General features: G+C 39.1%; 1 protein-coding gene across 5 annotated transcripts in view; it reads left to right on the forward strand.

The window, feature by feature from the left end:
* Nucleotides 1–21365, forward strand: part of DOCK3 (dedicator of cytokinesis 3) — a 297859-nt gene that overhangs the window by 171921 nt on the left and 104573 nt on the right. For all 5 annotated transcript variants that reach the window (XM_081071637.1, XM_081071636.1, XM_081071634.1 and 2 more), the window contains 3 exons: nt 7987–8068; nt 13139–13199; nt 14451–14598. In XM_081071637.1, coding sequence (XP_080927763.1) covers nt 7987–8068; nt 13139–13199; nt 14451–14598 — 291 coding nt within the window. The remainder of the gene's footprint in view (nt 1–7986; nt 8069–13138; nt 13200–14450; nt 14599–21365) is intronic.

The raw sequence follows: 21365 nt of genomic DNA on the forward strand, positions 1-21365 counted from the left end.
TCTCCCAATAGACAGAACCTTGAGGATAGGGACCGTTTCATTTCTGTATTTTCAGCATCTAGCTCAGTTTCTGGAACATATTAGGAGTTCATGAATGCTTGTTGAAAGAATAAAAAGGAAGGAGGGGGATTGGAAAGAACCTCTGAATTGTACTAGTGGTTATAGAAGCGTTCTTTGGAGCCCTGAAGTCTCTCAGGATTGGTGGTTAGGAGAGAGGCCAGGTAGGGAGGATTTTTACCCCTGCCGTCCCCTCACCTCTGATTCAACTAAAGTGGAATCACTGTGTTGTTGTTTTTTAAGGAGGGTGCAGCTCACAGTGTCCCATGCGGGGATCGAACCAGCAACCTTGGTGTTACTAGCACCACGCTCTAATCAACTGAGCTAACTGGCTACCCCTAAAGTACCTCTGCTTTAAAGTTTTTCATATGTTGGTGAACAGTGTCAAGTTTGTTTGAAAAGAAGGACAAAGCTGTTACTAAAAATAAACTTGAAAACCATAGCACTGATTTGCCTTTATGAAACCCCTTTATGTATTTCTGCTCTTCCTGCTTTAGAATGAAGTGGGAAAACTTGAAGAACTTGAGAAATAAAGCCAAGTGATCTAAATTGGAAAATGAATCTATGAGGAAATATTAGTGATTTCCTAATCTGTTGGGTAGTGTGGCCCTGGGGCTACGTGCCTGTTTTTAAGCATCTGGAAGCTTATCATGAGAGCGATAACTAAGTAGTCGGCATTCATCTCCACAGAGGACCAAATGAGAAATGTGAGAGAATTCCTCTAAATTTATTTAAAGAGGATGCGTCTATTTCCCAAACACAGTGTTCAGGAAATGCCCTCCCTAAGGATGAGAGACTGTCTCTGCCTCAGTGCCTGGCACAGGCTGGCACCTCATTGGAGGTCACCTAACTTTTGCTGTAGGGATACATGAGTTACCATCAATGGAGAAGTGGTGAGGTATATGAGTTAGAACGCTCATAAGAGCAAGTGATCTGAAAATTAATACACTATTACACTTGTCACAGATTCAAATGATGGAATTCATTTGTAAGAATTTGCTCAATAATATGAAATGAATGTAGCTTCATGTAGTGTTCATTCATAGCTCCATATAAGGACAACTAAATGTAGAGCAGTTCTCATAAACATTGCTATTGAAGAGTAAGAATTTAACATCAGCTCTTTTTTCTCTTGAAAGAGTTAGCATTTTTCTCATCTAGATTATCTAAGAGAAAAACTGACCTGTTGCTCTCATGTACAGCTGTGGATGTTTGTAAAATCTCATGAATCAGTTTTATTCTCTGGGCCACAGGGTTTTTCACACCTTGGGAAATAGTTGCTGTAGCTCTAGTTGGTAAATAGACTCAATCAGCATTGATAAAACTGTTCATACAGACTCCATTGCCTTATGCAAAGCAGGTTGTGGGGTCAAATACCACCTGTGCCATTGGTACTTAAAACATATAACAACATTTTAGGCTTCTGAGAAGTTCTAGGGGATAGCAACCTGTCTATGTTTAATAAGTATTTCCCAACACTTCTTTTGCAGAATAACTGTTGCCAAATCAGGAAACACTGGATAGATACTGGCTTTCAAATATTTGGCCGTTAACAGAAAGCATCATTTATTTATCAGACCCACTGAGGGAGCTAGCAAAACAGGAAATAATTATGTGTATTCCGAGAGCCCTTTGAAATGGAAAAACAGTTATTTTGAATGTCTCCCAAATTGTGAGGAAGGTCAGGTGAAACAAGAAGTGTGGACCCATGAAGCGCAGGTGGGCGCTGTGAGAACTGCCTTAGGGGCCTCCTTTTACTACCAAGGAACAAGAGAAGTTCTTAGGTCCTGATAGGCCCAGCAACTCTGTCCCCCCAGAAATTTGCTTTCTCAACCCTTTTATCTTTGAACCAGAGCTTGGTGTAGCCCCTCCCAATAGCCTCCGTATCTGTGAGTGCCTCGTAGCTCCAAACAGCAGCCTGCCTGGTGGATGTCTACCCTTGAGAGAGTCACAGAGAATGGTAGTGTGATGGTGAGAGCAATTGTAATAAATTATCTTGAAAAGACATGCTCATCCTAAAATTGTTTTATACTCACATACCAAGTTATTGGCTAATTGGGTGCTTGTTATATGCATGTGGACACATTAGGATAGATCAGCTGCTATAACAAATGGACAGAAATGTGTAATGGCTCAAACAAAATAGGAATGTATTTGTTGCTTGTAGAACAGCACTGGGTGAGTGAATTTGCAGTAAATAGGGTGCTTCTCATCCACACAATCCTTCAGGGACTCAGACTAATGGGTAACTCTGCCGGCCAGTGCGTGACCCCAGGGTTGCCTTGGGGGACATCTCCACTCCAAGCATCTGGAATGGGAAGGAGCACCACGGCACGCCCATGTGAGAGAGGCATTTAGGGCTAAGCCTGGAAGTGGCACACATCACTTCCATCGTCAACATTTTCATGTCTAGAACTCAGTCACAAGGCCGCGCCCAACTGCAAGGGAGGCTGAAAAGTGTTGCTGCCCAAGAAGAAACAGAGAGCATGGATCTTAGTGAGCAGTTGGGAGAGTGCCTCTGCCCCCACATGCTGGATGCTTCTTAGTCCTTGGCCACCAAGTTAGAAGGTTGCTTTGTGCCGACCATCTTTTTGCTCCCTGTTGGCTAATCAGTGTTTCCGCAGACTATGGTGATGCTGTCCCTCCAGTTTATGGGGACCTCTGTGAGCAAACTTCCACATACCACACAGCAGTTCTTCAGGGAATTTCCGCTTTCTTGCATTCAACATTTATTGAGCACCTAGCTCTTGGAAGTACTAGAAATGTAGCAGTGAGCCAAGGTCCTTGTCCTTTGGGAATTTATCCTCTCATGTAAGAGGAAGATAATAAATAAATAAAGACAATAATGGCCTTGTGCTCAGTGCTGTAAAGAGGAGAGGCTCCTGGGGAGAGAAGGAGAAGTATTGCTTTTGCTAATATCATCAGAGTTGGCTTCTCTGGAAAACTGTCACATGAGCTGAACCATTTTGGCTAAAGGAACGGTATTCCAGGCAGAGGTAACAGCACGTGCAAAAGTCCTAAGGCAGTAATGAGCTTGGCTTCTTCAAGAAACTTGTGTCCAAGAGATCAGTGTGTGTGCAGAGTAGTAAGCAAGAAAGGCTCCCGTGAGATGGGGCTGTGAAGATACGCCAAATTTCCACACAAGGCCTTGCAGATCTCGGAGAGCTGAGTTTTATTTTATCTAAGAGCAAGATTAAGCCCTGAAAAGGTTGGTTGCTGTTTTTTTTTGCAACAGCTTTATTAGGTATAACTCACATACCATAGAATTCATCCATTCAAAAGGTACAATCCAGTGATTTAGCATATTGGTGTTGTGCAACCATTACTACCATCAATTTTAGAACGTTTTCATTACTCCCCAAAGAAATTTCATATCCTTGAGAAGTACCCATTTCCTCCCAAACCCCCAGCCTTAGGCAACCACTAATCTATTTTCTATCTCCATAGATTTGCCTATTCTGGATATTTCATAGAAATGGGATTTTACAAAATGTGGTCTTTTGTGACTGGCTTCTGTCATGCAGCCTAAAGGTTTGAGGCTCATCTGTATTGTAGCGTGTATGAGTACATCTTTCCTATTATGGCTAAATAATATTCCATTGTACAGCTACAGCTACCATGGTTCATTTATCCATTAATTTGTTTTCTATTCTTTTTAAAATTCTTACTATATTTATTGGGGTGACATTGGTCAGTGAAATTATATAGGTTTCAAGTGTACATTTTTATAATACATCACCTATAAATTGCATTGTGTATTCACCGCTTAGAGTTAGTTCTCCTTCTATCACCATACGCTTGACCCCCTATTCCCTCTTCTACCAACCTCCCTCTCCCTTACCCTCTGGTAACCACTAAACTGTTGTCTGTGTCTATGAGTTTTTACTTCTTTGTTTATCTTGCTCATTTGTTGCTTTCAGTTTTACATCCCACATGAGTGAGGTAATATGGTTCTTAATTTTTTCTGTCTGACTTATTTCACTTAGCGTGATGAAATACTGCCATTTGTTGCAAATAAAAACCACAATGAGATATCACCTCACCCCAGTCAGAATGGCTATCATCAACAAGACAAATAGTAACAAGTGTTGGAGAGGCTGTGGAGAAAAAGGAACCCTCATACACTGTTGGGAATGCAGACTGGTGCAGCCGCTATGGAAGGCAGTGTGGAGGTTCCTCAAAAAATTACAAATAGAATTACCATATGACCCTGCAATCCCTCTCCTGGGTATCTACCCAAAAAATTTGAAATCATTTATACATAAAGACATGTGTGCTCCAATGTTCATTGCAGCTTTGTTTACGATGGCCAAGACATGGAAACAACCAAAATGTCCTTCGATAGATGAATGGATAAAGAAGTTGTGGTATATATACACAATGGAATACTATTCGGTGTTAAGGAAAGATGATATAGGAACATTTGTGACAACATGGATGGATCTGGAGAGTATAATGCTAAGCGAAATAAGTCAGACAGAAAAAGCAGAGAACCCTATGATTCCACTGATATGTGGTATATAAACCAAAAACAACAAAAGAAGAAGACAAACAAATGAGAAACAAAAACTCATAGACACAGACAATACTTCAGTGGTTACCAGAGGGTAAGGGGGGTGGGGGGAGGGAGATGAGGGTAAGGGGGATCAAATATATGGTGATGGAAGGAGAACTGACTCTGGGTGGTGAACACACAATGGGATTTATAGATGATGTAATACAGAATTGTACACCTGAAATTATGTAATTTCATTAACAATTGTCACCCCAATAAATTTAAAAAAAAAAAAGAAATACTGCCATTTGCGACAACATGGATGGATCTTGAGATTATCCATTAATTTGCTAATGGATATTTTGGTTGTTTTCACCTTTTGCCTGTTACCAGTAATGCTGCTATGAACCTTCATGTGACGTTTTTGTGTGGCCATGTAGTTTCATTTCTCTTGTATGTATACTTAGGAGAATTGCTGGATCGTATGTTAAACTGTGCTTATAACCTTTTGAGAAACTGCCAGATTGTTTTCCAGAGTGGCTACACCATTTTACATTCCTATCAGCAATATATAATGATTCCATTTTCTCCATCTCCTCGTCTGCACTTATTATCTGACTTTTTGATTAAAACCGTTCTAGTAGAAGTAAAGTAGTACCCTCAGTATGGTTTCAGTGTGCATTTCCTTAATGACTAATCATGCTGAACTTCTTTTCAGGTCGTTATTGACCATTTGTTTATATTCCTTGGAGAAATTTCTGTTCAAGTAATGTGTGTCCTTTATTATTGAGTTGTACGAGTTCTTTATATAGTCGAGATACAAGCCCCTTATCAGATATATTATTTGCAAATATAGTCTCCCATTTCTGTGGATTTTACTTCCCTTCCTTAATGGTGCCCTTTGAAGCACAAAAGTTTTGAATTTTGATGAAGTTCAAGTCATCTATTTTTTCTTTCATTACTTGTGCTTTTAGTGTCCTAAGAAACCACTGCATAGTCCAAGGTCATGAAGATTTATACTAATATTTTCTTCTGAGAGTTTTATACTTTTAGCTCATACATCTTTACAGTTTCTGACTATTATGAATAAAGCTTCTATAAACTTTCACATACAGGTCTTTGTTTTCATTTCTCCTGAGTAAATGCCTAAGAGTAGAATTGTTGGGTCATATGGTTCAGTGTATGTTTGGCTGTATGAGAAACTGTCAGGCTATTTTCCAGAGTGGCTGTACTGCTTTGTATTCCCTTCAGCGGTCCATGAGACTTCTAATTGCTCTCATTCCTACCACCCGTTGGTATAGTTAATCTTTAACTTCAGCCATTTCAGCGGGTGTATAGTGGTATCTCACGGTGCTTTGAATTTGCATTTCTCTAATGACTAATGGTGTTATTCTGGAGATTATTTGCCTTCCTTGTATATTCCTTGATGAAAGGACTGTTCAGATCTTTTGTCTATTTTTTTAACTAATTACTGAGTTCAGAAAGATCTTTATATGCTTATCTCAATTCAGTCCTTTCTTACATGAGTGTTTGTGAACGTTTTCTTTCAGTCCATACTTGACTTTCATTTTATTAGAGGTGTCTTTCAAAGAGAAAATGGTTTTAATTTTTGTTAAGTCCAGTTTATCATTTTGTTCTGATTCACGATATTTGCTTAACAATTCAAGATCACAAAGATTTTTCTGTTAAATATGGAAATACAAATGTGAACAAGATGTACAAAGGTACTTGTGTTTATTTTTCTCTTTCTTCGTACAGTTCTATACTTTTAGCTTTTATGTTTAGGTCTATCATCCAGTCGAGTTAATTTTGTGTAAGCAAGGATCAAGGTTCATTACTTTATACGTGTTGTTCAGCACCATTTGTTGAAACTACTATGCTCCCTCATTGAATTTTGATACCTTTATTGGTAATCAATTGAGTGTATATATTTGTGTTATCCCATCTTAATCAAAGACCTCAACCCAACATGCCCATTCAACTACAAGTTCATAACTCCTACCTAGTCACAGCCATTCTTTAAAGAGTGGTCCAGACAACATTTCTGTCTCCTCAGTTTTTATTCCTCACACTGGCCTCTGGCCTTTTTTTCCACTATTTCACTAAAACAGTTCCTGCCAGAATCACCAGGAATGTCTGTTTGACATCCCGTGGGCACTGTTTTGTCCTTGTCTCATGTGGTTCTCAGTAGTCTTGTACGTCCCTGACCCTCCCTCCTCTTTCAGACACTTTCTTCCCTTGACTCATGCAGCCTCCCACCAGCCTCCGTGTTTTGCTTCTGTTTTTCTGTTTGTCCTTATGTGTCTGCTTTGCTAGTTCTTCTTTTGCCTGTTTCTTAAATATCAGTGTGCCTTGGGATTCTGACCAAAGCCCTTTTTCTTCTTGTTCTATGCACATTCCCCCCCTTATTCCATCTAATCCCCTGGCTGGAAAATTTTCAATTATTGTCTGATCCAAAGCTTCTCTGAGCTTCATTTCTGCTTATTGAATAGCCTCACAGGGCCACACGCTCTATAAAAAAAGTTTCTTGTATATACTGTGTTTACATTTCTATTTCCATGTTTAGCTCACATAACTAACTATTTTTTGACTAAATGAACAAGTGAATTCACAAACAAACTGAGCAACGTGTGCAGTTGATATTATATCTTATCATTCTATATTTTAATATTGGCCCTTTTACTGATACCACACATGTGTAGTAAAGTACATACATGATTGTAGGCACAAGAGAAGTAAATGACTTTTAGAATCACATACTTTGTCTTTTCCATGGCTCAGTATTTTTGTTATAGTTAGTAGGGAACCTGGGGATGAAGGGATGGGAATGAGATCCAGTAAGGAGATGAGAGAGCCAGAAGATATTCCTCAAGAATGACCTTATATTGTTTGGGGGATAAAATATTTTAATAGCCCTATTAAATTCTGGTTGTGTCTTTAGTTATAATACATTATTTCTCTGACTTTTCACCCAAAGTTTTTTAAGTCCCTGTAACATTTTTCTCTTAACCATAAAATGATTCTCGAGAGTTATATGGAAGATGGAAATTGGGTAATGTAGATTATTTTGGATCTAATGTGATGAATATTTTTATGATCTGAGTATTCACATCAAAGAATGTATGTTTATTATGGGCTTAGAATTATGCCCGGAGCTTTGGGGATATTTGGGGAAAATACAAGACATATCTTCCTTGCTGCCCTCAGGGAGCACACAGCTTTAGGGAGATAAGAGCCACAAGCAGCAGTAAACAGCAACACCTATCAGGCAGTTTGTAGTATTCGTTGCATGTTGCTTGGCAAGAAAAATACACTGGACATGTATTTGGGGGCTTGCCTGTCACTGTGAGGGTTTCTCTGTAAATGCCCTTTTTATTTGTTCTGGAGCATGTGGTCCCTTACATTTCTCTGTCTCTCTCTCTCCTACATTTCAGTGAGCGGTTTCTGGTGAGGCTGAACAAGAATGGCGGGCCAAGGAATCCAGAGAAGATAGAACGAATGTGTGCCCTTTTTACAGTATGTGCAAATTCTCCTTCCCTTCTCTGCTGTTGACTTTAACCAGGGGCCTGCTGGGTGGATTTTTTCACCGTAGAAACAAGCATTTATTCTTCTTTCCCCACACACTGAGTGGAATAGGACTTGATTTATGTTTCTATCAAGTTTTAATGAAATATTTAAAGGAAAGTGAAATTAGTTTTTAATTGAATTTTTTATTAAAGAAGTATAATCAAGTACCTTTTACTGATATGGATTTTATAAGCTATTTAATATAATAGACACTTAAAATCTGAGAAGAGTCTATCTTACTATTCTTACCAAGGCCCCTGGGTATTTCTCTCACGTGTGAGTATAGTTTCTCTAAAGGCATCCATCCAATGGACAGGTTTGCGGTTTTCAAGTGAGTGGATATAAAGAGAGATAAACTAAATAGTCCTGCTCTTTCACATACCAAACAGAGAGTCTTTTCCTGCTATGATCTGTGGTTTTGATTTTTTTCTGAATAACCATGTTGATATTTGTGGTCTCTGAGATCGTGGACTCATCAGCTCAGAGAAGGCTCCGTAATTTGCTTATTGGAAAGTGCTAACTAAGCCTCATTCTACCACATTTCCTTGTGTGTTCTTCAAGTTAATTCTGATTTACTAAGGTTTCTTTTACCCAGTTAACTAACTGTTCAGCTTTATTTGAGTTAATTTCCGTGCTGGAGGAAAAAACAAGACTGTGTCAGAATTTTAAACCGGCTTTGACTGTCGTGGATTCTTGAGTCTGCTTCACTGCACTAGATCCATCAAAACCCGCTGAGTGCAGGGAGGCGTGGTGCTCTCAGTGCCACTGACTGCCCTGTGTGTGGCACATGATCGATGGGCGACAGTCAGGCACCTCAGAGTTTACAGTGCACCTCTTAGACACCAGTGGGATTTGTGATATGATTTGCTCTTAGACACCAGTGGGATTTGCTCTGAAAGATAAAATTGAATTTGTTTACTGTACTTTTTTTGTTCATTTACTGCAACTTCTTCTTTCAAAACCTCTAACAGCATTCCTGCTGAATCAGAAACCACTTTCACAGAGATAGCTTTTATTGAAAATACTCCAGATGTACAGAGAGATTTATCAATCTAGCTGAGCTAAAATAATCTTTGAGCTCAGCATTCGAAACTTAGGAGATAATGCAGGAGGAGGGACTAGGAGACGCAGACTCATGAAGATAGTTAAGGAAGTTGAGATGGTTTAGTCTGGGGAGAGCAACACTTTCTCTTCAATAGGAAAGAAACAAGGGCAAGAGTCCAAATTGCAGTTGATGGGACTTAGGTTAGCGTATTGGGGGAGAGCTTCTGATGTGAGAGAGCCTGATCACGGCCGTGGTGCTCTGGGGCCTCCTTTCTGAAACAGAACTAGAAAGAGACGAGGCACCCATTTGTCTAGAATGTCTCCATAGCCTTAGGAGGTTTTTCTAGATCCTGGTTCCCTGATATTATTTGGTTAAAATAGCAAAAGAAATTGTTGACTCCTTGCTCTTTGGCACCGTGGGAACAGAGCTGTGTGTGTGCTATCCTTGAATATGAGGAGTGCAGTCCTTGTCTTTGGAAAAAATGAACTTAATTGTGATGATATTTGGATATAATTATGGTAAATCAAAATTTTCATTTCACAGCATTTTAGTTATCTACATGGGCCCAGAGGCCTCCTAAGCTATAGCTCCAACTTTGTAAATCAGAGGTGCACGAAACACTCACGATGTGCTCTGATGCTGCTGCAATGGGAAGGCACAGGCTGCTGACAACACCGCTTCTACGTGCCTTTTGTAGCACAGCCCTTGATTTCTCTATAAAGATCCCAAAAGTGATTTGAGGAATTTTTACAGAGCACACGAGATTTTTGAACAAGATTGTCTTAGCCAGGATTTTTGTGTTTTACTTGAAGCTGTATGAAGTAGTAATTTTGGCAGAAACTGCTTTCTCATTATCTAACATTTGAGTTCCTTCTGTGGGCTACAGGAGTTTTCCAAGTTGGCATATGTACTACAGAGTTTCAGAGTTCAGTGCAACAGAATGTAGCCACAGCTGTGGTCGATGTGAACCTGTTAGCTTACCTTCGCATCAGAAAAAAGGGAACTGTACAAACTGAGCAGTTTTTCAGGGTTACTCAAGCAGACGTCGGAGCCACAGTACAGACAGTCACTTTACCCATGGCACGACCCTGTTCTCTGGAAAGCGTGGTGTTTTCCTGACCTTGTTAGATTTTAGAGCTTCCTATGTGGAAAGAATTTTATCCAAGGAGGAGGTGTTTCATATTTGTGTGAATGTCTAACACAGTAAGGATTTTGCTGACTTTCATGATAAGCAGTGGCTGTGTGTGTGAGCATGTGAGAGTACGTCTGTGCATTTCCTCATTACTAGGTATCCAGTGCCTCACATATAGTGCCTGGCAAATACTAAGCCCACAACAATGAATTGTTATGTAAATAAATGAATACATGTTTCTTTTTATTATATTTGAGTGACCAACTCGGAGAATGAACTTGTCCTATTTTTCCCTGCATTAGTTGGCATTATATTTTCTACATTTATTTATACTCTTCCACGTTTCAAAATAGAATTTCAGGTAGTGATTTCTTGGAATTAAGAATGAATGTGATTATTAGTATAATAACATCACGTATTAAAATATTGCTTCCTTTTCTGCTACACAGTATGCATAGAATTGCTTTGATATTTGTAAATCCCATTATCTCTACAGAAAAAGGCAGTCCCAGCACAGGGAAGTAAATTGACTTTTCCATATTTCAAATGGAACATTAGTAACTGAGTCTAAGAGCCCTGAGTCACTGCCTTCTCTACTCACAGTGTAGTTGGGAATCAGCTTCTAATTATGTGGGATTGGAGGGTATCGTCCAGTGAGTAAATCTTAGTTCAAACTTTGATCACCAGATAAATAGTGGGTGAGTCATCCGTCTTCCCATCTTGTTTCACAGGTCTTGTGAGTATTTTAATATGGATAGCCACACTTGGTACTTAGTTTTGAAGAGTGTAAGTTTAATAACATATTTAATAAGATAACTTTTACATTAAAATTTGACATTGAAATTATGTGGGACTCACAAATAATCATTTTACTTAATATATTTTTTGCACTGATTATTATCATCTTATATTTATTGACCTCGAATAAATACCACAAAGAGTTCTGAGTACCATGTACAACAGGGTCAGAAAGAACCCTTACCCAGTCACCTGGAAAATACCATAAATTTTAGTTAAGTCTTCTTCCTTCTATTTACTCGGAGCTGAGGGAGAAGTCCCAGGTTCTTGTGTGCAACCCATCTGATTATTGTTTGGTCATCTTTGGTAACTGGCGTGAATTCTCTAGGTATATTGGGATTGAAAATTATAGTGGTCATTTGATAGTTTAGATTAACATAATCTGAGCTTTGCAAAAGGAACCATTTCACTTTGAAATGTGGCAGACATTTCTATCCTTCAGTAATAGGCATGCTTCAATCCCAAAAAGCCCATAAAAAAGGTAATCTGCTTTTCAATTTCTATTTGTTATTTAGTAGCCATCTCGATATGCGTCAAAATGCAGTGCTATTTTGAGGATATAGTTTTAAATTCCATTTTTAAATTAAAGGCATTAGCGAAATGGAGTTTGAAACACCCTTTTTAATATCAAAAGACAACTTTCATGTAAAAATATATCTTTGTGATTCCAGAGATACCAATTTATGTTAAATTATTTTGTTACCTATATCACTGTAAGCGTATTTCATTATTCCATCAAGAATTTGGTGAAATATTACAACTATCTAGACTCTAAAAGTTTCCGTTTTACCACCGCACATTACTTTTTAATGTCTCCTTTGTGGTCGTATGTTCAGGACCATGCTACAGGGCAGAGCTGGGAATGGCTTAGGCAGCGAAGCGGAGGATTCTGAGGGTGACACCTCCGGAACTTGTGCCCCGTGGGTGCCCTGCTTGCCTCCTCCTATTTATAACCGTGCAACAGGGTATAAAAATAAAGCAAACATGGGGTGCTGGATCGCAAAGCCCCTTCAGAATGGCTAGGATTCGTGGTCCCTTTCCCTGCTTTATTGAAGAGACAAGCACCTAGGACCAATCAAAAGATGAAAGGTTGGAAAGGAATGGAACTAAGGGACCTTTTCCTAGAAGCAAAAGAGAAATCATGGGAGCCTGTCCCATTAAGGACAGAGGTTATTCCATCCATCATCATCAATTCACAGTAATAGCTAGGAGTGAGCAGTTTGTTGATTGATGACCTGGTGAAGTGTCTGAAACAGAATATATATTGAAGTTTTATTACATCAAGTACAGTGTGTTAAATCAAGTATAAAAACATTCTCACGAATAAACATTTTATCTCAAAATGTGTTCTAAACATAAATAATGTATAAAATTATTTTCATAACTCTGGTTTTAAAAGTTTCTGATTCTGGATCAGATCTGTTTACTTAAGGAAACCCGTAAAATTTTCCAGATAAAATTATTTTCAGCTTTATACTGAAGTACAAATGATATGTATCTAAATTTAGAAAGGGAAATCAAATTATTGAGGTTTCACTAAGACCAAGTTAATCTCTTTTCAAGGGAACATATCTAGTGTGTAATAATCACTGTGGACAGTGGAATAAAGGTAAAATTAGTAAAGAATAAACTTCTAGAATTTCAGTCATTAGTGAGTTTTTTGGTGTTTTCCCATTTTGTTTCCTGCATTGAACATTTCTTTTGTTACAAAATGTTTTCATGTGATGTTAGATCCACAAATATGGATAAGGCAATATCATGAAGATATCTAATATGAGAACTCTTGCAGGTTTTTGTTAGGTGTTCTGAATAAAAGCTGGAAAAGTATTATCAATAAAATAAACTTCCAAAGGCATACAAGATATCCAGACTTTCACTGCAGGAATCTTATAAACACTAAACAGCTATGTGCTCGAGTCCCCCTCCCCCACGTATAACATATGCTAAAAGTGACAAAAGCAAACCGTTATGAGGTTTAAGTTAAAATTTTAATTATTTTGTCTGTACCCATTGCCTTAATTAACTTATTTTTCTCTTTTCTTAGGATCTGAGCAGCAAAGATATGAAGAGAGATTTGTATATAGTTGCCCATGTGATACGAATAGGTACTGTCTACCTTATCCATTCACGTGACTAAGACCAGCCCAACTTGGGATAAGTATCTACTATGTATAAGCTTTGTCCTCCCCAGCTCTTACTTGTTATGTCAGGTCCCAGGATCAGAGTCCAACTTGTGTTGGAGCTTTACTGTAAGCTCAGCTGAATTTCACATAATACAGTTTTTCACTCGAAATCTTCTGCTCCCTATTTGGTTTTGGACCCAAACTCCTTATTTCAAGTGGTCACCTTTTTGGCCTTCATCACAGTGCCCGGTCTCTGTGCCAGCCCTCTGCCACAGAGATCAGAAGCAGGTGGCCATGGTTACCAGCTTTAACAAGTGGTGAATGGCCTTTGCTGTGTTTTGTATCCGAAAGTATATACGTATCTGTGCTATCTTCACAAAATTAGAGTTACTGTTTTTACTGCAGTAGATGGATGGCATCTCACTTCTACCTCACCCAAGATGAAAAAAAGTGATTTTTGCAAGTGTTCAGTGGTGGGTTTGCCTAGCTGTATTTCAAGTTTATGACATAATTTGGGGGGCGATGCTTAACCAAGTCTTTATAGGTTTGAGTTCGGGCAAATCTTATACATTTGGCAAAGAATATGTTTTAATCCTTTGCCAACAAAACTATTTTGCTATACTTTTGTTGTTTGTTTTTCGTTACCTAATAAAGCATTTGTTGAGGTTCCAGTATGGCATTTGGAAGTCCTCTTGCCACTGTAGACACGGCCTTGGTGGGCAGGGAAAGCAAGGCCCCAGCCACTTTCTGAAGTACTCTTGCTTCCACAGTGATTTAGGAGTGGCCTTGGCAGCGGAGTTCGGGTGGAAGAAGAACGTGTTGTCCTCTTTATTTGTGTACACATAGCTTTTACCTGGCAGCCAGAACACTAAGCCTTGTGTCCTTCATCTGTCTATGCAATTTAAATCTATTAGCATACTGGTTTTTCTAAGAAATTAATGGAATTCCTGTTTTATTCTCCTCTGATTAATAAATGGGCCTTTGGTGTTGAAGTGGGTAATAAGGATGATTGATGGAATGTGCCGCAGGGGAAGGCCTGGCCAAAGGCCTGTTTGGCATTTGTCCACATAAACATCCTTGCATCCTTGGATGGCTCCTTTTGGTCCTAACGCAGTTTTCCAATTTGGAGCATCTCGAAGGTGCCTGTGTCTGGCATCCCTGGATGACGATCAGGGATGCTGGAGAGCAGCGCGCCGGTCTCACTCTGACTGGATGTTTCCTGCTGTGCCCTAGGCCGGATGCTTCTGAATGACTCAAAGAAAGGCCCTGCCCACCTGCACTACCGGCGACCATATGGCTGTGCAGTCCTAAGCATCCTGGATGTCCTACAGTCGCTCACGGAACTGAAGGAAGAAAAGGATTTTGTTCTTAAGGTTTATACGTGAGTATGGACATCAGAAATATTACTGATTTGCAACATGAGACATTGCAGCACTGTCCTTACGAGCAGCAGTTGTCAAGCTTTGTGGGACTTAGAATCATCAGGATATGTAGGATAGGGAGTTTTTTTTTTTAAATGCAGAGATTTTGATCTAAATTTTGGGATAGAGCTCAGGCAGCTGTATTTCTAATAAGCTTCCCAGGTGATTCTGAAGTAGCTAAATTTGAAGTCTTCTATCCTAAAGTAAAAGTCTGGTAGTACACATTTCCTCATCTATCCAGGATTAATCACCCTTAGGATTTATTTACAGAGAAGCTAATAGTGTAATTCCTCATGTGTTTTGGATATGAGAGTCGTCTGTGTGTAATGCTTGCCCACCAGCTATTGCAATGAGCTGGCTATTGATGCAGATCCCTTCAAAGAACAATCATGAGCCAGGTTGCCCTGTCCTTGAAGAAAAGCCAGTATTTCTGAGGAGCTGAGGTTTCTCTTCTCACTTCTGCCACCATAGATCCATAAGTCACATCCAACCAGGCATGCATTATTTGTAGTGTTCATGAGCCAAGGGACCTGCCTTCCACAAGCATCTCCTCCTGACTCTTGTTAAGCAATAGGAAAATGAAACGAAAAAAGAAAAAAAAAAAAACGCACAATCCAGACATATTGTCCCATCTTTATTTCTAGAGACTTATGCATGAGTAGTGGTGCTGAAAACATGATCATGGTGAGTTTAGTGAGTGTTTAAAGCAAGTGTATTTCTAACTGTGAGAATATCTTTAAAAATCTGTCCTCTTTCGGTTTTAACCCAATGTTGTTTTTCCAAATTAAATCTAGTACTGTCCATCAGCATGTCACTATATCTTCACCATAGTATTGTATGGATATATTTCTGTATAATCTGTTCTGTCTGATCCAGGCATGAAGTGAACTTAACTCACAGTTACACTTAATTTGGGCCTTTATGTAATCAACTACATTTTATCGATTTAAAATTGGGAGCCCACATCTCCTTCTTACCTATTTTGCCTTAAGCTCTGTTTGTACTTACATACGTGACGGCCTGAGGATCTTCCTTTGGAATAGTAACTTACACAAGAAATGTGGGCGGGTTTTCTTGCCCTCTTAGGCATCAGTCACAAATGTTCTTCTTTGATGGGTGGTGGGACCTGCTTCTTGGTACACCTTTCTCATTTTGAAAAGACTAAACAGAAATCCAAAATCATCATCATCATTATGCTCATGCTCATCCTCACTCTGTCCTTTCCAAGGGAGAAGGTTTATACATACACTCGAACTGCAGCTCTTTGTGCGTATCAGCTGTTCCGTGCTTCAGTGCAGTTCTCAGTGTGGATAGGGGCCTGCACAGCAACCGTCTTGAAATCTTGCTGTCAGGCTTAATTGGCCTAATTGCTTCTAAAACAACAGCTTTCAGTACTAACGTGTCACTTTGCAAGAAGTGGGATTCATGGGTAGCTTTTTCTTGGCTTCTTCCTATGAGCTGTCTATGTCAGTTCTAAAAAGCCAAAGTACAATGTTTTTATAGAGACGATAGTTTAAAGTAAATTTTTGAAGGACTGATTGAGTTAAAACGTAGGATAATTTTTCCACTTGAAAATTATCAGACTTTCAAACAGACTCCCAACTGCTTGTTTGTGATACTGAGTTTGTGTGCAGTATGGAATTTCTCCGGGATTCGTGCTTTAAATCCACATCAGCACAGTGAATCTAGCCCTCTGGAGAAGCAATATTTTCCATTGCGTTTTAGAGGACCTGTCTGTTAGATTGAATTGGAAGCTTAAAGAGTTTACGAGATGCTACTGATAGTGCTTTCGCCTTTGCTAGGAGAGGATTTTGAAGGAATAAAAACCTCTTGTGTAGTTTGAATCAAAGAATTGACAAAATATCTCATTAGTTGTTGACATTCTCATCATTTCTTTCATTATTTAGGATATGCCTCAAACAGATAAGATTCAAGTTTCTATGTGTTTCTTGCCATGGCCACTGCACTGCCTTTATGGATGTTCTTTAATATCACGTGTGCATGGAAAGGCATCACATCCTTTTAAGAAAATTTCAGCAAGAAGCTGAGGCAGGAAAACTAAGCCGCTTCCTAATGAGCCTTAAAAATCACAAATAAATAGCCAGTATGTGTAATTCAGTCTGATGTAGATGTCATGTCCTTCCTCTTGGCCAAAGGGACAAGGGTCACAAGCAGGTACAGGGCTTGTTGAACCTGGAGCCTAGGACGTAAAAGCAGAGGAGTGCCAAGGAGCTAAAGCCAGCATTGGGGTGGGGTGGAGGGGCATCCATAAGTCACGCATGTGACCAAAAGAAGATGCCTCTGAATATGTGGTGACCACTCTCAGCTTCACAATGGGAAAGTCCAAAGAAACGTTTTTAGGCCAGCCCTAATGAAGTAAATAAATAACTACTTTGGATATTAAATTTATCATTTTAGTCATATTTTAAATCATATTATATAAAATATGTATTACACATTATGTACTTAATCACATATTATATAACATTGAGAAGTATTGCCTTTTCCCCACTCTCACATGTTATGGGAAGATTTTATTCAACTTCTTCATATATGATCATGCCATTGGATCTTTGTCATCACTAGAGCCACTTTCTGAGTCATCATCTAACAGTTTTCCAAGGCACATTATTTTCACTTCCATCTTTGAATCCTTGATGATGCTCTCACTGGAAATTCATCTTGAGGCCCAATTACATTTTTACTGCATACTTGATACTTGGATACTTGATGTTTCTGTATTTTCATTTGTCCCATAAGCCCATATATGTGACCTTAATGATACAACTACATTGCTGCTTTTAAGGTGAGTTTTATAACAATATCCAACACTTCAGTTTGGAAGTCACAGTCAACGATAATTACTAAATCTGTGTAGTTTTGCTCTTTACAAAAATTTTAACCAACCTGTCAGATAAACTCTGTAAGCATCTAAAACTTGCATTTATTGAGGTCATTTCAGGCTAATGTAACTTACCTAAATAGTCCTGTGATATTCAAAATAAAGGGATTCAGAGAAAGCCCCACAGCCTAAAAGGCTTTGTGAGGATGGAAATATAAGGTGGCAACCTCTTCTATAAATGATGGCTGGAAGGACACCTCTCCTTATATTTGGGATAGGCATGGACATTTCCTTAGAACACTTGCCTTTGGGATCTTTGTTTCATAGCTACTTTATGCATGAAACTGCCTTAAGTTGAGAGTCTTGTTTAGGAGCTGTTCTTAAATGGAAGCTAACTCTTAAATGGGGAGAGGGCCACTGGGACATCCTCATTTTGGTACAGAGAAAAGAATGCTCAAGTCTTTATATAGAATAATTTAAATGAAAATATTGTTTCTCACTTGCAGGTCAGGTGAGAAAGTAGCTCATATTTCCCTCTCCTAGCCTAGGATTTCCCAGTTTTCCATGGACCATCATCCACACAGGCCCCATTACCTGATGTGTCTGTTATCAGTTTTTCAGATGTGTTGTCTGAGCATCTGCACCAAATGTCTGCTCAGGCCACACAGGAGGACTCAAATCCAGCAGGTCTGTGTGCATGGAACGGCTCTATTTTGACTTCCAGTGCCCACTATCTCTAGCCTCAAGGCCTAATTGGATTTGTGTGTGTGTGTTAGTGCTGCCACAAAACAGAACTCATTAAGTTATGAGCCAAGGTCAAGAAAGTCAGCTCAGGACGACTTCTATTCATGCAGAGGTGAGTTCTCATGACAGGAGTCTCCACTGCGCATCTAAATGTGGGCACACGAGGTCCCAGGTATTCTCTGCCCCAGGATTGGAACACACCTGCATTCTCATCCTTCAGTTTCTGTTCTGCAGCTCCTCCAGGAAGAGTGACATGAAAGAATGGTGGCTCAAGGAGTGAAACACTGCCTTCATATGCCAACGTTGTTAGCTGACTTAAAAGTATGTCAGGAGTATGTATGATCCCAACTTGTTTTTTTTTGATAGATAAACTTCTATTTATTAGATAGATAGATGAAATGTTAAGGAGATAGAAGCTGTGAGATTTGGAAAAATCACCTTAATTTCCTGAACTTCAGCTTTCTTATCTACAAAATGGGGGAGGGGGAAGGAATTAGGTAATCTAAGAGGGAGAAAAGAAAGAATCCATATGAACTAATAAATCAACAGGAAAGAGGTGGGAAAGGAAATGTGAAGACTAAGCAGTTCAGGAAATGAGGTACAGCCAAATAATGGGCATACTGCATGCCAGCTCAAAGGAGTTTCCTGTAGGTTTTTTTGCTAGTGAATCTTGGTTATTGGCAAGTTTCACTTTTACATCTAAACTCCAAATCCTGCGTAATTCCATCTGTAATTACTCCATGGTGGTCAGATAAAACGCTATCTGTTTTAAAAGTAATGCCAGTGTACTTAGTGCCCTGTGCTCTTTCAGACCCTTCTAGATACATAATCACATTGAAACTTTGGTCCAACTCTGTGCACTGAGTGGGGCTTCACATCTTACAGTGGAAGAGATAGTCAGTGCCACAGTTATATAAGTGACTGAGTGGGTGAATGGCATTTCTCGGAAGAACAGGAAAATGGTAGTGATCATATTTTGATTTAAAAATAATCTTTCATTTAACCTGTAATGATTCAAAACAGCAGCAGTAAAAATGCTAGAGATAGAAGTCGTATCACAGACTTTATAGAACATGCTATTTTAAAGTGTTAATTCTTTATGGTCAACATTTAGTTTTTATTGCTGTTGGGTTGTCATACTTTTTATTTACCAACAATAAAGGCACAAATTAGGTTAAAAACTGCATTAATGTTCTTATTTGTAAAAATTTGGACATTTCTAACCTAAAAAAACCCTTGTAGAAATAAATGCAGGAGGTATAATCATCATCCATCACAGAGTTGCAGGTAAGAACAGACCATACAATATAAAAGCTGCTGTAAAAGAGCATTAAAAAAATCAGCCTAGAGCAAAGGACAGAGGAAAGCCCATCCTATCAGTTATAACAATAAATATAATTGAGATGAAAATTCTTTTAGGTAAGAATTTCTTAAAACAGAGTGAAAAAACCCCAAATTCATCTACATGGTATTAGTAAGAGACTCACAAAGGTAATAAGAGACAGAAAAAGATTAAAAGTTAACAGGCTAAGTATAATAATCAAATACAAACCAAATGAAATGAAATGTCACAATATTAATGATAAAAAACAAATTGTTAAAGAAGTTTGAAAAAAAAAAAAGAAGTTTGAAGCGGGTATGCTGTGTCAGGAGTATCAGGGATTGATAGAAGAGAACACACACGCTGTAAGAATAAATGTAATTTCCTGTTTCATCCTCTAAGAACACGTGGTCTCACAGGAAGCAGAGTGGCCACTCAGGGCAGGCACAGACAGCACGTGACAGGACCACTCACTCCCTCAGCCCAGAATCCCCAGCAAGACCAGCCCTTGATTGGTCTCTGCAGAGTAGAGGGTTATTACTCTGTTACCCATTAAATTCAGGGTTCACACCCCCATTGTGGAGAAAGTTGCTCAACAGTTTGTATACTTCAGTTTAAAGGAACGTGGACCACACTCAGCCGTAACACACCCTCCTCTTTACCTTGGTAGAGAAAGCAAAGCCAGAGTTGGGTGGCCTTGTCAGCATCTCTGCCTCCAGCTTGCGAGCATTCCAGAAAGCCGCCTTTTCCCCTCCACAGGGATAGAAAGAGCATTTTATACCAATACATGGTGGGCTTTACAGTGAAGATCCAATTGTCATGACCTTTATTTGACTCAAAATCATTATAGCCAAGTTATTAGAAATAAAAAGAGAAGATAAAAATACAGTAAAGCGAGAGATTTTAACATGCCTCTTGACAGATAAGACAAAAATAAATAAAGATGAGATAACTATCTAAATCAGGTAAAGAAATCTGACTTAGGAGAGAATCTGAATAAGGTTGATGTGACAGATGATAGCAGTCAGGGTTACTGAGCACTCCCCGTGGGCTGTTACATCTCCTACAGGTGAAGAAACAGCCCAGAGTGGTGAGGCACGTGCCCGAGCAGCCTGTTTAAGAGACCATGCTCTTAGCCACTTGCTCTCCTACCTCTGAGTATAGAGAGCATAATTTGTTGTCTAAATCAGGACACTGTGATAGTCAAAAGGAGTGCTGTTTATGCCCGAACAGCAGGAGTATCCTGGCTCACCAGGCCCTGTGATCCGCCCAGCTCTAAACAAATTGTCCAGTAAACAGAATACATCTTTTCTGCTGCCCACGGAACATATACAGAAATTATTCATTGAAAAACTTCCATAAATTCCACAAGACACAAGTCACACTCTCTGATTACACTGCAGTTAGCATATAATGCATATTAGTCGTGAAGGAGGTGTGGGGCGGGGGGCGGGGGGCGGGGGGAGCATCCTCATATCCAAAAAGCTACTTGACAAAGGTCAGCCTTCATTCCCAATTATTTAACAATTTCAGCTTAGTCAACAAAGAATAAAATGCTGTTTGTTGCAGTTTGGATATCAGTGGATTGGTTCTGAATGTTAAGCAGGTATAGATAAAAATGAGTGGACAACGTAGACTAGCGTAGATATAAATTTATAGTGTGGATATGGGAGCAGTGCAGATAAACATGTCACCTTTATTAGCAAAACAAACCTTAAATTTGAGGTCATGTTTAAATCTATGAGCCACATGGACTTTTGTATTTACAGCCTATGGCTTCTGTAACAGATTACCACAAATCTGGTGATTTAAAACAACAG

Source organism: Rhinolophus hipposideros (assembly GCF_964194185.1).
Source record: "Rhinolophus hipposideros genome assembly, chromosome: 14".
In the NCBI taxonomy this organism is placed as follows: Eukaryota; Metazoa; Chordata; class Mammalia; order Chiroptera; family Rhinolophidae; genus Rhinolophus; species Rhinolophus hipposideros.